This window comes from Doryrhamphus excisus, chromosome 6 (genome assembly GCF_030265055.1).
Source record: "Doryrhamphus excisus isolate RoL2022-K1 chromosome 6, RoL_Dexc_1.0, whole genome shotgun sequence".
NCBI classification, from domain to species: Eukaryota; Metazoa; Chordata; class Actinopteri; order Syngnathiformes; family Syngnathidae; genus Doryrhamphus; species Doryrhamphus excisus.
Genome location: NC_080471.1, coordinates 12507777 through 12520385, shown reverse-complemented (window position 1 = coordinate 12520385; position 12609 = coordinate 12507777). Strand labels below are relative to the sequence as shown.

At 41.8% G+C, this 12609-nt stretch overlaps 1 protein-coding gene across 4 annotated transcripts in view; it reads left to right on the top strand.

Annotated features, from left to right (window-relative positions):
* The window catches only part of LOC131131266 (genetic suppressor element 1-like), a 63214-nt gene that overhangs the window by 42351 nt on the left and 8254 nt on the right, over positions 1-12609 (top strand). For all 4 annotated transcript variants that reach the window (XM_058075821.1, XM_058075820.1, XM_058075819.1 and 1 more), the window contains exons 5-9: positions 5347-5526; positions 6938-7140; positions 11339-11511; positions 11923-12138; positions 12239-12394. In XM_058075821.1, coding sequence (XP_057931804.1) covers positions 5347-5526; positions 6938-7140; positions 11339-11511; positions 11923-12138; positions 12239-12394 — 928 coding nt within the window. The remainder of the gene's footprint in view (positions 1-5346; positions 5527-6937; positions 7141-11338; positions 11512-11922; positions 12139-12238; positions 12395-12609) is intronic.

The window sequence follows — 12609 nt, the reverse complement described above, 5'->3', positions numbered from 1 at the left end:
GTGTGTGTGTGTTTGTATGTGTGTGTGTGGATGGAATTAGCTCACAATTATAGCTAAGAGGCAGGAAGTCTTATTAGTTTGTGTAGTTGCTGGTGGTGGTTTATTTTTAGATTCAGCTACCAGCTCCCAAGGCTGAATATTGTTCAGTTAAGAGACAGACAGATACTGTAGCTATATAGATTGGTAGATTATTGACTGGATATTGAATATAGTTGTCCTGTTCTGATAAAACTGCCTCTATGGCTGCCATTGTTCGCAGCCTTAAGCCACGCCCATAGCGCCACTTCCTCTGGCTTTTTTTTATTGCACTGCCCATTTTGTGCTATATAAGTACTGTTGTAAGATTTTTGCAGCAAAGCTATCATGTTTGTATTTGCATTTTATTTTGTTATTTCTTCTTATTTTTTCATTTATATGCTATGAGGTGAACACATTTGCTGTTAATTTTGTTAATCGTATGCTTCTAAATTAGGGTTAAAAAAAATCGTTCATTAATTGAATTTGAAAGTAATTTTGCACCCTCCAGAGGTTTGATTCCTGTGGCATTCTAGCCTGGCCTCACCCAAAACACAACATTCGTAAAGGCAGCTAAATATCCGACTTTGTGTACAGGGTTGTGTTTTTGTCCACCTCACCTCCTGCTGTGGGAGCACAGGTCAGGGGTGAGGGGTGAAAGGTCAGTGTCAGAAGCTAACCCAACCTCCCCCTCCCCCTCACCTCAAGCCTTCCATCCATTTCTTAACACACACACAGGACAAGAGACAAAGTGATGGATGGGTTTAACACACACAAGCAAACACACACTCAACACCAAACTCCTGGGAGCCAAAAGGAAGGAAGAATGACGAGAGAAGAGAGCACACTTTGAGACAGCTCAGGAGAGAAACTGGAAGGCTATAACGAGTGACAGGGAAGAGGAGGAGGAGGAGGAGGGTGATAGATGGAGTGGGAAGGGAAGGAGGAGGAGGAGGTAGTGGATGGAGAGGGGGGGAAGAAAAGGAGGAGGGGAGTGGATAGAAAGGAGGTCACGTGACCGTACGGCAGCTGCAAGGCTGAGGGGAGAGAGAGGGAGAGTCACAGAGGAGGAGATAGACGGCAAGCAGGCGGAACAGTGAGCAGGAGGGTGAGTGTTTGCATGTTTGAATTATGCACACATGCACATGTTTCTACTCTGTGTGTGCGTGTGCGTGTGTGTGTTTGTGTGTGTGTGGTGGGCCATCAAGGGAATATGGCAAGATTGTGGGTGAGCAGGAAGCAACCATGTGTGTTGTTGTTGTTGCTGGCTTTTGTGAAATAAGCTCCCAGCATGCCCAGATAGATGAGAGTCAAGGAAGAGACTGGAGGGAAGGAGGAGGGGGGAGTGGAGATGGGGGGATGAAGGAGGGAGGGCGTCAATAGAAACTGTCTTATCATCTCAACCTCCATCGAGCGCCTCAGCGGAGCCTCATCGGACATCACTTTTTTTTTGCGCTCTTAGGACAATAGAGTTGTCCTGGCCAATAATGTATTTGCATGTGTGGACATGACAGGTCATTAGCACTGCAGTGCTATCATTTTGCATTAACTTCAGTTCATCATCTCTTAGCTTGGATGTGTGTGCGTAGTACAGTGTAAGGGTCAAGTATTAATTTTCAACTGACAATGCATAAGAACAATATTGTTTTCGACATTTTTTTTTTTTTTTGAAAATTCTGAAAGGGGTCTCAAAGTGGAAGTTTTTGCAAACATACATTAGAATTGAATGCTGACAACTTGGGAGTTTGTCACAACCCTTAAAGATAACGTGACAAAGGAAAGGCTTACTAAACTGATGAGGATGCATTATTTCACTGGTCTTCTGATAAAACTGCTGCCATGGCAACAACCATGCTAATCTCTTTCGGGGGGCCGCCATTGTTTACAAGCCGGCAGCGGCCTCTCTGTGACTCTCTTACACATCTAATCCACGCCCACTAGCTCCACCCTTTATCTCCTCCTAGGATTCTGATTGGTCATTTATGTGAATATGTCATCTGCACAGTCCCTGCAAGGTTAAAGTATCATATTGCAGACCACAGCGATATTATACTACGGTATATACGGTAGCATTTTTCACTGTTTACTTACCAATAATATAGTTTAGCGCGGTGACTCAATTGCTAGCATTGAGTTCAACGTATTTTGTTGATGATGCAGCATTTGTGCTTCTCCAGCAACGCACACATTTCCTACACTGCTAACCAAGCACATTTTAAATGGTCTTTTCGGCATTTTTCGCCCATTTTTCCATGTTACTGTTCTATATAATTTGCACCGAGTGGGTGCAAAGTTGATTTTCTGCCTTTAGAGGTAATATTACAGACTCAAGGTTCTGTAGCCACTTTCATAGAGATCCTGCAAAATCGATATGTCAGAGCTCTAATTCTAGATCGGGCATGTGTGCACGGGTGCCTTTTGTATAGACACTGAACAAATGGGGATATACCGCAGTAACTTGTATGTGCACACATTGACACAGCAACGAGACGAGTGATGATATCAGTGCGTCCTATTCAATTGAATAGAACAAATGCTTTCAACATGACTGTTAAACTTTATACACAGATTGTGTTGACATTGCGTGAAATCGTTAGACACAAGCAGCACGGCGCCGTTATAACAGCTCCAAAGGTGAAAAAGACTCTGCAATTTAGAGGTTCTCTGTGTGAAAGAGGCCGGTTTTTACTGTTTTTGCTTGTGTAAAACGCACAAACGGAAAAATGTTGGAGTTTTTGTGGGATTGCTGTGTGAAAGAAGGCAGTTTTTACAGGGAGCTTGTGTAAAAGGCACAAACTGAAAAATTTTGGGAAAGAGGCTAGTTTTAGAAGTCTTTTAGGTAACAGATGGAAACATATCAGGAATCTCTGCATGAAAGAGGCTTAACATTCATTCATTCATTCATTTTCTACCGCTTTTTCCTCACGAGGGTTGCGGTGGTGCTGGAGCCTATCCCAGCTGTCTTTGGGCGTGAGGCGGGGTACACCCTGGACTGGTCACCAGCCAATCACAGGGCACATATAGACAAACAACCATTCACACTCACACCTATGGACAATTTGGAGTCGCCAATTAACCTAGCATGTTTTTGGAATGGGGGAGGAAACCGGAGTACCCGGAGAAAACCCACGCATACACAAGGAGAACACGCAAACTCCACACAGAGATGGCCGAGGGTGGAATTGAACCCTGGTCTCCTAGCTGTGAGGTCTGCGCGCTAACCACTAGACTGCCGTGCCGACTGGCTTAACATGATTTACTAATATCTTCATTCACATCTTGCATTAACAACAATAAAGCAGCTATAACTAATTTCTTTACCATGTGACAGCATAACTACTGGTTTGGCATGCATATTACAGTGGATGCTGGATGCTGAGTCTCTACTTTCATTTTGTTAAAGTGATGAGCAAAATACTGCATTGTTATCCAGATTTGTCGGTATGAATTTTTTAGTAGTATTTACCACTTTAGCTGTTTGTTGTATTCCTCCTGCAGTGTAGGTAGGTGTGTGTGGTGGTAATGAGGTCATGTTTATAGCTAGCAAGCTGGGGGGCAGGATGGTGCTGTTATGGGGGGGGCGGGGGGGGCTGCTGGCTAATTCCAGATATAATTAACATTAGTGGGTCAGTGAGAGGCTGAAAGGGGGTGGGGAGGGCACGACAAAGGTTGTTTTAGCCTGTGTTTGTTCGTAAGTGTGCCCACTAATCAATAGATTATAGATTCAAGCTCAGCATAATTGCCCCAAGGGAAATTTGCTGTGGACGTCACATGAGAAACACACGAAGTTATATTGCATTAACTGACATAAGAGCATACACACTCTCGTCTTCTCGTTGTATTCCCTGATTTTGTGTAGCAGGCGAATAAATACATCATTGAATACATTCATAACTGTGTGTACCTGAATGCACCACATAGTCAATAACATCACAAGTAGAGACACTTATGGGGTTATTATGCACACAAAAATCAAAATTAACTTTGTCACCCGTTAACTTCTTGATGAAAGCCTGTGACTGCACTGTAGCAGTGTGTGTGTGTGTGTGTGTGTGTGTGCGTGTGTCTGTGTGTGCAATAGTAGCGTGGCGTGTGAGCTTGTAAAGCTGCAGTGACGCTCGCATGCAGACACTCCCGAGGTCTTAAAGATGTGTTGGCCCCGACTCCCTTGAGGAAATGGACGTGTGTGCGCTCATGTGTGTGATTTGCTATTAGGGTCAGCGCTCTATTTGACACAGCTCTACTCCTGACCCGCCTGGACACACTCACTCATCGCAGCACAGAGACACAAAAGGTGCAAGAGTCCATTCTCTTTGGAACACAGGTCTTGACAATTCCACTCATTCAAGGAAAATGAGAAGGAAAAGTCAGAAATGAACAAGCATTGTTACAAAAAGAATGACATGACAGTTTTCTGACACTTTTTACAAAGAGAATGAATAAGGATTTTGGGTCAAATTGCATGAAAAAAGGACATTTAATTTTGAATTGGCTATTTGGAATACAAGAATGTCACTGGGGTGCATGGACAAACATGGCCGACACACTGTTAGAGTGGGGACATACTATTATAAAATGTATTAATACAATACAATCGCAAAATCTGTAAAATTACTAATTACCTCAAAAACATTGTTACATGATCAAGCTAATTACAAAAAACAATCTAGCCTCCCAAATATGTCTTGATGTATGTAATACAAAACTTAATTACTTGCAAACTGCAAAAAATATCTTTTGTTTCAGGTGTCAGTTGCCTTAAAAATACAATTAAAGGGGTTCAACACAAGTATATACAGTTTTAAAATTCAGCAGTACATAAAAAGACTACAATTCCACAAATGCTGCATGTGACTTTACTACTAAAAAACATGCGTTAGTTTTGGTGCAAAATCCTACTGAAGTCTTACATGAGCAGGTTCTTTTATTACATGTGTCAGTGAATCTCGGAGTGTTATAATTAGCTTGCAGGCATAGTTAGAGGGGTGAGAGTTAAGGTATATTATCATAAAGTATGAAAAAGGGAAGCTCTTTTTCTAAATGTCAGTTTACTACTAACTATGGTGTATTGTTTTTTGTCCAAGTACAAAGAATGTTTTGTAGGTTGTTGGTGGAACTCAAATTGCAATAATTCTCCACCGAACATGTTTAAAGGGGCTGGAGTTGGAACTTATTATCAAAAAAATGCATTCATAACAATAAAGTTAATTTATTTTAATGCATCTGTTGGCTTGAAAACACAATTAAATGGAAAGATATAGTACAAAAATATGCAAACTTACAAAACTACTACAAATTAATCAATCTCTGCTTCGTATTTTCCTCATGCAGGCATGAGCCATGAGTCCACCAAGTCTCCATCATTAGGAATGATCTCCACGGCGACGCGCACCACGGCCACTGTCAGTCCCCTCAGCCCACTGACCAATGGGAGCGCGATCGCCCAGTCTGCAAACTCTGGATTCGCTGCTGCCCTGCGCAAACTGGCCAAACAGGCAGAAGATCCCAGAGGTGACTGGCTATTTTGTTGTTCTTCATATATTTATTTTATTTTACAATTTTATTCATCATCATACCAAATTTAAAGTGCTATTTAATGGAAATTTCTTTGGCTGAAATGTCACTGTCCATAAGAAAAAAAATGACAATACAAAGTTAAAATAAAGAAATAGAATACAGTGAAAATCTATTTATTTTACTTTACATTAAAAAATGTACACACCCACAGAAATTATGTATTTTATTATTTTATTAATTATATTATTCATTCATTCATTCATTTTCTACCGCTTATCCTCACGAGGGTCGCGGGGGGTGCTGGAGTCTATCCGAGCTGTCTTTGGGCGAGAGGCGGGGTTCACAGGGCACATATAGACAAACAACCATTCACACTCACATTCATACCTATGGACAATTTGGAGTCGCCAATTAACCTAGCATGTTTTTGGAATGTGGGAGGAAACCGGAGTACCCGGAGAAAACCCACGCATGCACGGGGAGAACATGCAAACTCCACAAAGAGATGGCCGAGCGCTAACCACTAGACCGCTGTGCCACCTAATTATATTATATTATTTTGTATTATTATATATTATGTATTACAATTGGGTAATACAAGTGTAAAGGGTGTTAATTCATGTTCATTTTTGAAATAAATCGAAAAAATATAATACCATTAAAAATGTAAATTAAATATCTAATAATATATAATTAAACTTTTTGTTGACCTTTTCACCCTATAAAAGGTTACGTTCCATATGTTTCAATTCAATCTCATCAAGCTATAGGTTGTTGTCATTATATAAGATTTTCCCCTCTATTTCATTATTTTTGCTGTTAGATCCTAAATGTACACTCATTGATTTTGTGGGGTGGAGGCTGGACTCACTACCCTGGAAAAACAAAAATAGCCTTCTAAAAGAAATACATGCATTGTTACACACATACATACATACGGTACGTACGTGTGCATGTTGGATAAGAGCTGACCCATCCTGACCGCTCTTGTGCTCTGCCATTCCCTTCCTCCCTTTCCATTCATCTCTTTATAATAAGAATCTAATTACAGCCAATTATAACAAGCTCTCTTCCTCTGGCTCTTTCTCTTCTTGAGGATGTGCGCTATAGTTGCACCCTTTCCCTCTGCCTCATTATTTTCCTTCCTTTTGTGCACCGATGTGTTTTGGTGTGTGTCTAGGCTGATTAGGGAGTGTTACATTAACAGAGTAACAGTGTGCATGTTGTCTTTGTTGCATTTATCACCTTCCTCTACTTTTTTAACACCTGCATACGTGACATCTGTTTCTGTTTTCGTGACTCTTGTAAATATGTTACATTTTCTCACATATGGAATTAAAGCGCCAGTGTACGTATGTCGTCTTTGTCGTCTGTAGTCATTGCCCACTCTTTCTTTCCACCTTAGGTTCCGCCCACAGCGGCGACTCGTCCCCCGTGTCTTCGCCAGCCACCAGCCACAGCTCGCCGGTCACCACCCCTAAGCGGGCTTCTCTTGGGCCCCTCCTAGCCCAGTCCAGGGGCCCCGCTGCTGTCCCGAGTGCCCCCCCTGTGGTCACCATTGCTCCCACCAAGATCAGCAACGGCCTGTGGAGGGCTGACGGACGACAGGTAAGGCCAAAAGTCAACTGAGACCATCCTTTTGTTGTGTCATGAGATGGTTCGAACCCTTTTAATACAAAGCAGTACAGTAATTCAACTATGACATCAGGTCCACAAATTCAGTTCAAAAACATTTTGAATGACTCTCTATATCAGGGGTCTCAAGCTCAATTTACTTGGGGGCCACTGGAGCTCGGGTCTGGGTGAGACGAGGCCCACAAAAAAATACAATAATTTGTTTTTCATTTATGAAAAACAAAATTTTTTTTAAAAACTTCGCTTTGGTTCCAATTTTCTACAAGAAAAGCTCTGATAAAACATTCCACTGTTCTCAAATATCTTAATTTTTATTTTTCTACACAAAATAAGATGAAAAATAAATAAACAAATCAAGAATAAAGAAAATCAATCAGTAATAAATAAATAAATATAATAATAATAATAATAAAACGGCAAATAATAAAAACTTAAGAAACCACATATAGTTGGTGGGTAGACAAATTATTTTTTTCAGATTAAAATTAACAAAGCATTATTAGAGCCCTGTAGACATGACAAAACATGACTATAGTCACATTTATACTCTTTTTATTTACAACATCTTGCGCAACTGCAGGGTCTTGAGACACATGCTAACTCGCAAACTAGAGAGCTAGCGACCTAAACGGTAGCCTTCAAGTTATTTCCTTTAAACTTAAATAGCCAAAAACTTACCACTTCCACACGGATAGGGAGGATAACTATTAACAGTTATTTAACCTTTAACATGAACATTAATCAGACGTAATATTTTTTTCTGGGTACATGATACCATACAGCATCCATATCAAACTTGCGCGGGCCGCACTAACATTAAACTTTCATATCAAGGCGGGGGCCTCAAACTAGTGTCCCGCGGGCCACATTTGGCCCGCGGGCCGCGTGTTTGAGACCCCTGCTCTATATTGTCATATAGAGGATCTTTGATTAGCGTGTTTTTACACTACGTTCTTAAGTAGGCACGACTGTCAAATATAGTCTTCCCTCATCACTTTGTGGTTGGCATTTTGCGGCTTCACTCTGTCGCAGTTTTTCAAGAATATATTAAATAAATCATGCTGCTTTGTAGTTTAATATGGCCTATTATCACTACAAAAAAGAATTTCAAGCAAATGTTCCTTTTTTGCCTAAATTAAGCCTGTTCAAGCATAAAAAAACACAAATAAGGCATTGAAAAGACACAGTCAAAGACAGTAATGTTACTGTAATGTTCAGTGAGGCAGGCACACACCAGACTTGATTGCCGGTTTGATTTATCACACAGTAGGAACTATAATCCCAAATAAAAACACGGGCTACTCTTGAGGCCGTAACCCACGGCAATACTATTTATGTCTTAAATGGCTTATTAGTTCATGTCTAGAGCATTCTAATTATGATTTAAAAAAACATATTTAGAAGGTAATTAACAGGTTTTCTGTGCTCTAAGTATGAAAGTATTGAATTTATAAAGAGCAATACAACTTTGTGGAAATTCACTTATCACAGTTGGGTCCGGAACCAATTAACCACAATAAACGAGGGACTAAAGGGTCTTTGACTGGAGTTTTTTTGCAGTAGCATTAGTTTTCGGTGGTCTACAGGGCAATTACATTTGAGCCCTAATTAACTGTACCTGGCAACAAATAGGTGGGAAATAAAATACAAGAAACTTGCTTGATTTTTGTCAGGATTTTGTCAGGGAGTGACATTTCTATGAACATCTATCACTCATTCATCAGACGGTTTAGCGTCACCCTTTAGGTGCTGTAAAACAGTGTTTGGTACCTCTGCAGCAGGCTCCCAAAAAGTCCACCTGCACAGTACAGTGCCCTGAGAATACGATAAATTGCATGAATGAGAATGCGCACAGATGGGCCAAAAAGAAATATACTTGTGTGAGAATGTAAACACAATGTGTACCAAACTGAGCCAAAGTGTGCTACTTGGTGGAACGGTGGCATCCCTCTTTGTAAGACATTTGAAAAAAAAAACTGGGCAGCTGTATATACTGGCACCTATTGTGTTCATCCGCCTGGAGTGTGTGCACGGTGTGTGTGTGTGTGTGTTTGACCCTCCATCACACAAGGCTTAAGGACATGAAGAGGGTCTTGTGTGCATCTGTAGATGTTTACTCGGTGCAAAACGCAAGTGAATTTAAAGTGGGGCGAGGCACCGGGCGTCCCCGAGACAATACGAAGGGGCAGCCCCCCCCTTCCCCGTGGATCAGAGCTGCCTTTCTCCCCCTCTTCACAAAGACCACTCTGTGGCTCTGCCTGCCGAGGGGCGAGAGGGGGGGGCTGCCATTCAAACCATTGAGGGAGAAAACAGAAGGGAGAATGGAGTTTGTAAAGGAGGGAAGTGATGGAAAGGAAGAAGAAAGGCCAGGAGAGTAAGTGAATGGTCTGGAAAGGTTGTGTGTAATGTGCACTTTGTCATTAAGATGCTACATGAGAGATTACAACCTGTTAGATGAAATGGGCTCATTACGGTTTATAAGCCCATGTAGAGATTTCATACAGTACATTTCCTTAACATAGGACATGATTGGATGTTTCAATGAGCTTTCCATGAGCGGTGCATTCAAATACAGTCAAACTGCATTCAAAGTGCACATATTTCACTGCAGGCACACTCTTTTGTTGCTGTGTGTTTTTGTGGCTTTTGACTGTGGTTGTTTGTTGACAACAAGATTTGACACAATAGTCAAGGGGTGTCCGTGCTTCATCCACTAAGAACCTTACACGGAAAAATCAAAGGATTCCCCCGAGGCTTTATGTGATACTGCTTTATCGTGATTGTTAAACTTTCCCCTTCAGTATGGTATTAAATGCGTATTCAGACTTAAACCATAGCCATTGTTAGAGAACAAAACAAAATTCACGTCATTTAAACAGAAGGATGCCAACATCAGAGTGGAATATGTAGTAAGATTAACGTAAGTTCTGGTGTATAAGCCACTACTGCATTCTTAAACTTTGAACCCTGCATCTTAAACAGCAATGCGGATAATTTATATATTCAATATAGCAGTTTGACTCACTGTGTCGTCTCCGATAGAAGGCCAAAATCATCACACAGCAACTTAAAACTCAAAAGGTAGCTAAGAAATATACAATAATATCCTATCTTGAATTTCTTCCTAGCAGGGCAATTTATTGGCCAATGGCTACTGGGCCCAGCATTACGATAACGTTTCTCATAGTTATTTATCATCACTTATTTATCATGATTAGCTCCTGTCAAATAAAGAGTTGCCTGGTCCATACAGACTCATGCGTGCCAATACATATTGGCTTATTATGATGTGAACATGTGCAACTTATCGTCCGGTGCGGCTAATATACGTATGCTCAAAACACTGGGTTTCAAAAGGCGTGGCAAAACCGTTTCTTTCTTACTTCCTTATATAGTTAGGAAGCACTTTGAGTGTGGGACCAATCACATTAGAGTGGCATTGCCCGAAGGCGGGCCGTGGGTGGAATAAATTAAAACAGACCGTTTTGGTAGGAAGCACAAATCAAAGGAAATGTAGCTGGAATGGGTGCAGATTCTGGAAAATCTAAAAGGTTTTCTGTGCAGGTTATTGTGTGTAGCTGCTCTATAGGAGACCACAACTCAATACAAAGGGTTGATAAATGAGCATAATAGGTCCCCTTTAAGTGTATAGGAGGAGGAGTACATGGCTTCCGGTCAAATATCTTAAGGGATAGACCACTGTAAAACATTTGGGAACCACTGTTTTAACAAATTATGCACATATGCGTTTTTAGTACACGGCCTGAAAAAAAAAAAGCAATAGTACTACAGATATCGGGACCCTGACATTTTAATTTTATATAAAAATGCATCAGTATCTGTTAGTAGATAAAAGGTTCCCTGGAAGAGCAACATACCTTCATTTCTGACTTTTGGTTGGCTGCCTTCCAGCCACTGCAATGAAAGATTAAATGGAACACTCTGGTGACCAAAGCTCTTCTAGAGAGAAGATGTTTGAGATGAAGAAGCCAGCATCAGGCAAGATATTAGGATCAGCTCCTCACTTTGATCTTGACCTGCTATGACATATCGGAACCCATTTTTCCACTCGGCTGAGCCTCAGGGTGCAGCACAGAGCTTTAAACCACTTTCTCTGAACTTTCTTCCCACTCACTCTTTAGCTAACTCCTCTCACGTTGTCTTCTCTCAGGCAGAGCCAACTGTCCAGAGGCTTGGCAGGGAGCGGGGGGTCGCCTCCACAGAGAGCGCCCATCCACAGCAGGACAAGGGGACCCCGCCCATAGCCCCACCTCATTCACTGGCTCACCCGTTTGGACTCACCCCCAGCTCGGTCATGCAAGACCCACGAATGCAGAGCCTCAGGCAAGGACACAGACACAATATGTACAAATAGCTTAGATGCAGGACATTGCATATACAGGGAAACAGGACATTTAATGTAAACAGCTCTTGCCGTAGCTCTTATTAGAATGTGCAAGTTGCCCTAATGTTGTGACCAGTGTGGCTTTATAATCAATTCTGTGAACTGTGGACTCCTTTAAACGGAGCCTTTTACAAAGGCCTTTTCTTAGCCTTTTTTTAATAAATATATATATACCTTTTGTTGTGTTGTTTTATCGCTTCACTGTAGATTTGCTTTCTTTGTAGCACTTTGAGATTTCCGTAATGTAAAGTGCAATATAAATACAATTTATTATTATTATTATTATTATTATTAATTCATTCATTTATTTAATGTTACATCTCAATAAATCATGCTTGTGTGTTGTGCAGTCTACCTGGGCAGATGCACCCTGCCGTTCCCTCGGGCGCCGTCCCGGAGGAATACCTGAGAGCGCTGCGTCCCTTTGCCACGACGGACGACCTCAGGATGACATCTGTGCCACTGAGTTTGGACCCCGCCATTGCTGCTCACGCTGCTGCCGCTGCCGCCGCCGCCGCTGCTTATTATCACCCGGCCTTCATGCACCATCCTCTGTCTTTACCCAGGTACTCTACCTACACAGCACAATGTTACATTGTGGTGATGCATTCAGGTACAGTCACAATGACACATAGTGGATTGCATTTGTATGTCTCTCTGCTGCAGGATGGAGGAATCCTTGTGTATGTCAGCATTGCGGTCGCAGTTTTATTCTGTGCCTGCAGGGGGAGCCTTCCCTCCTCTGCATCACTCCGGCCTGCACTTACACCTGCCTGGAGGTCGCTACCCTGGAGAGCTAAACCACAGTGTACTAGCAGAGCGGTACTGTACCCTTCCTTCCTTACACTCTGCTGTGTAATGAGTCTCTGCAAGTATATTTAGCACCCCCCCCCCACTGTGCCTCCTATACCTTACACAAACGCATGCTGCCCTTCACACGAAAGCCTGTATGCAAACGTGTGCATACATAAAAAAGAACTAGCTCTGTGCTCACTTTCTGCTGCACAATACACTAGGGAGATGTTGGTGTGGTATTT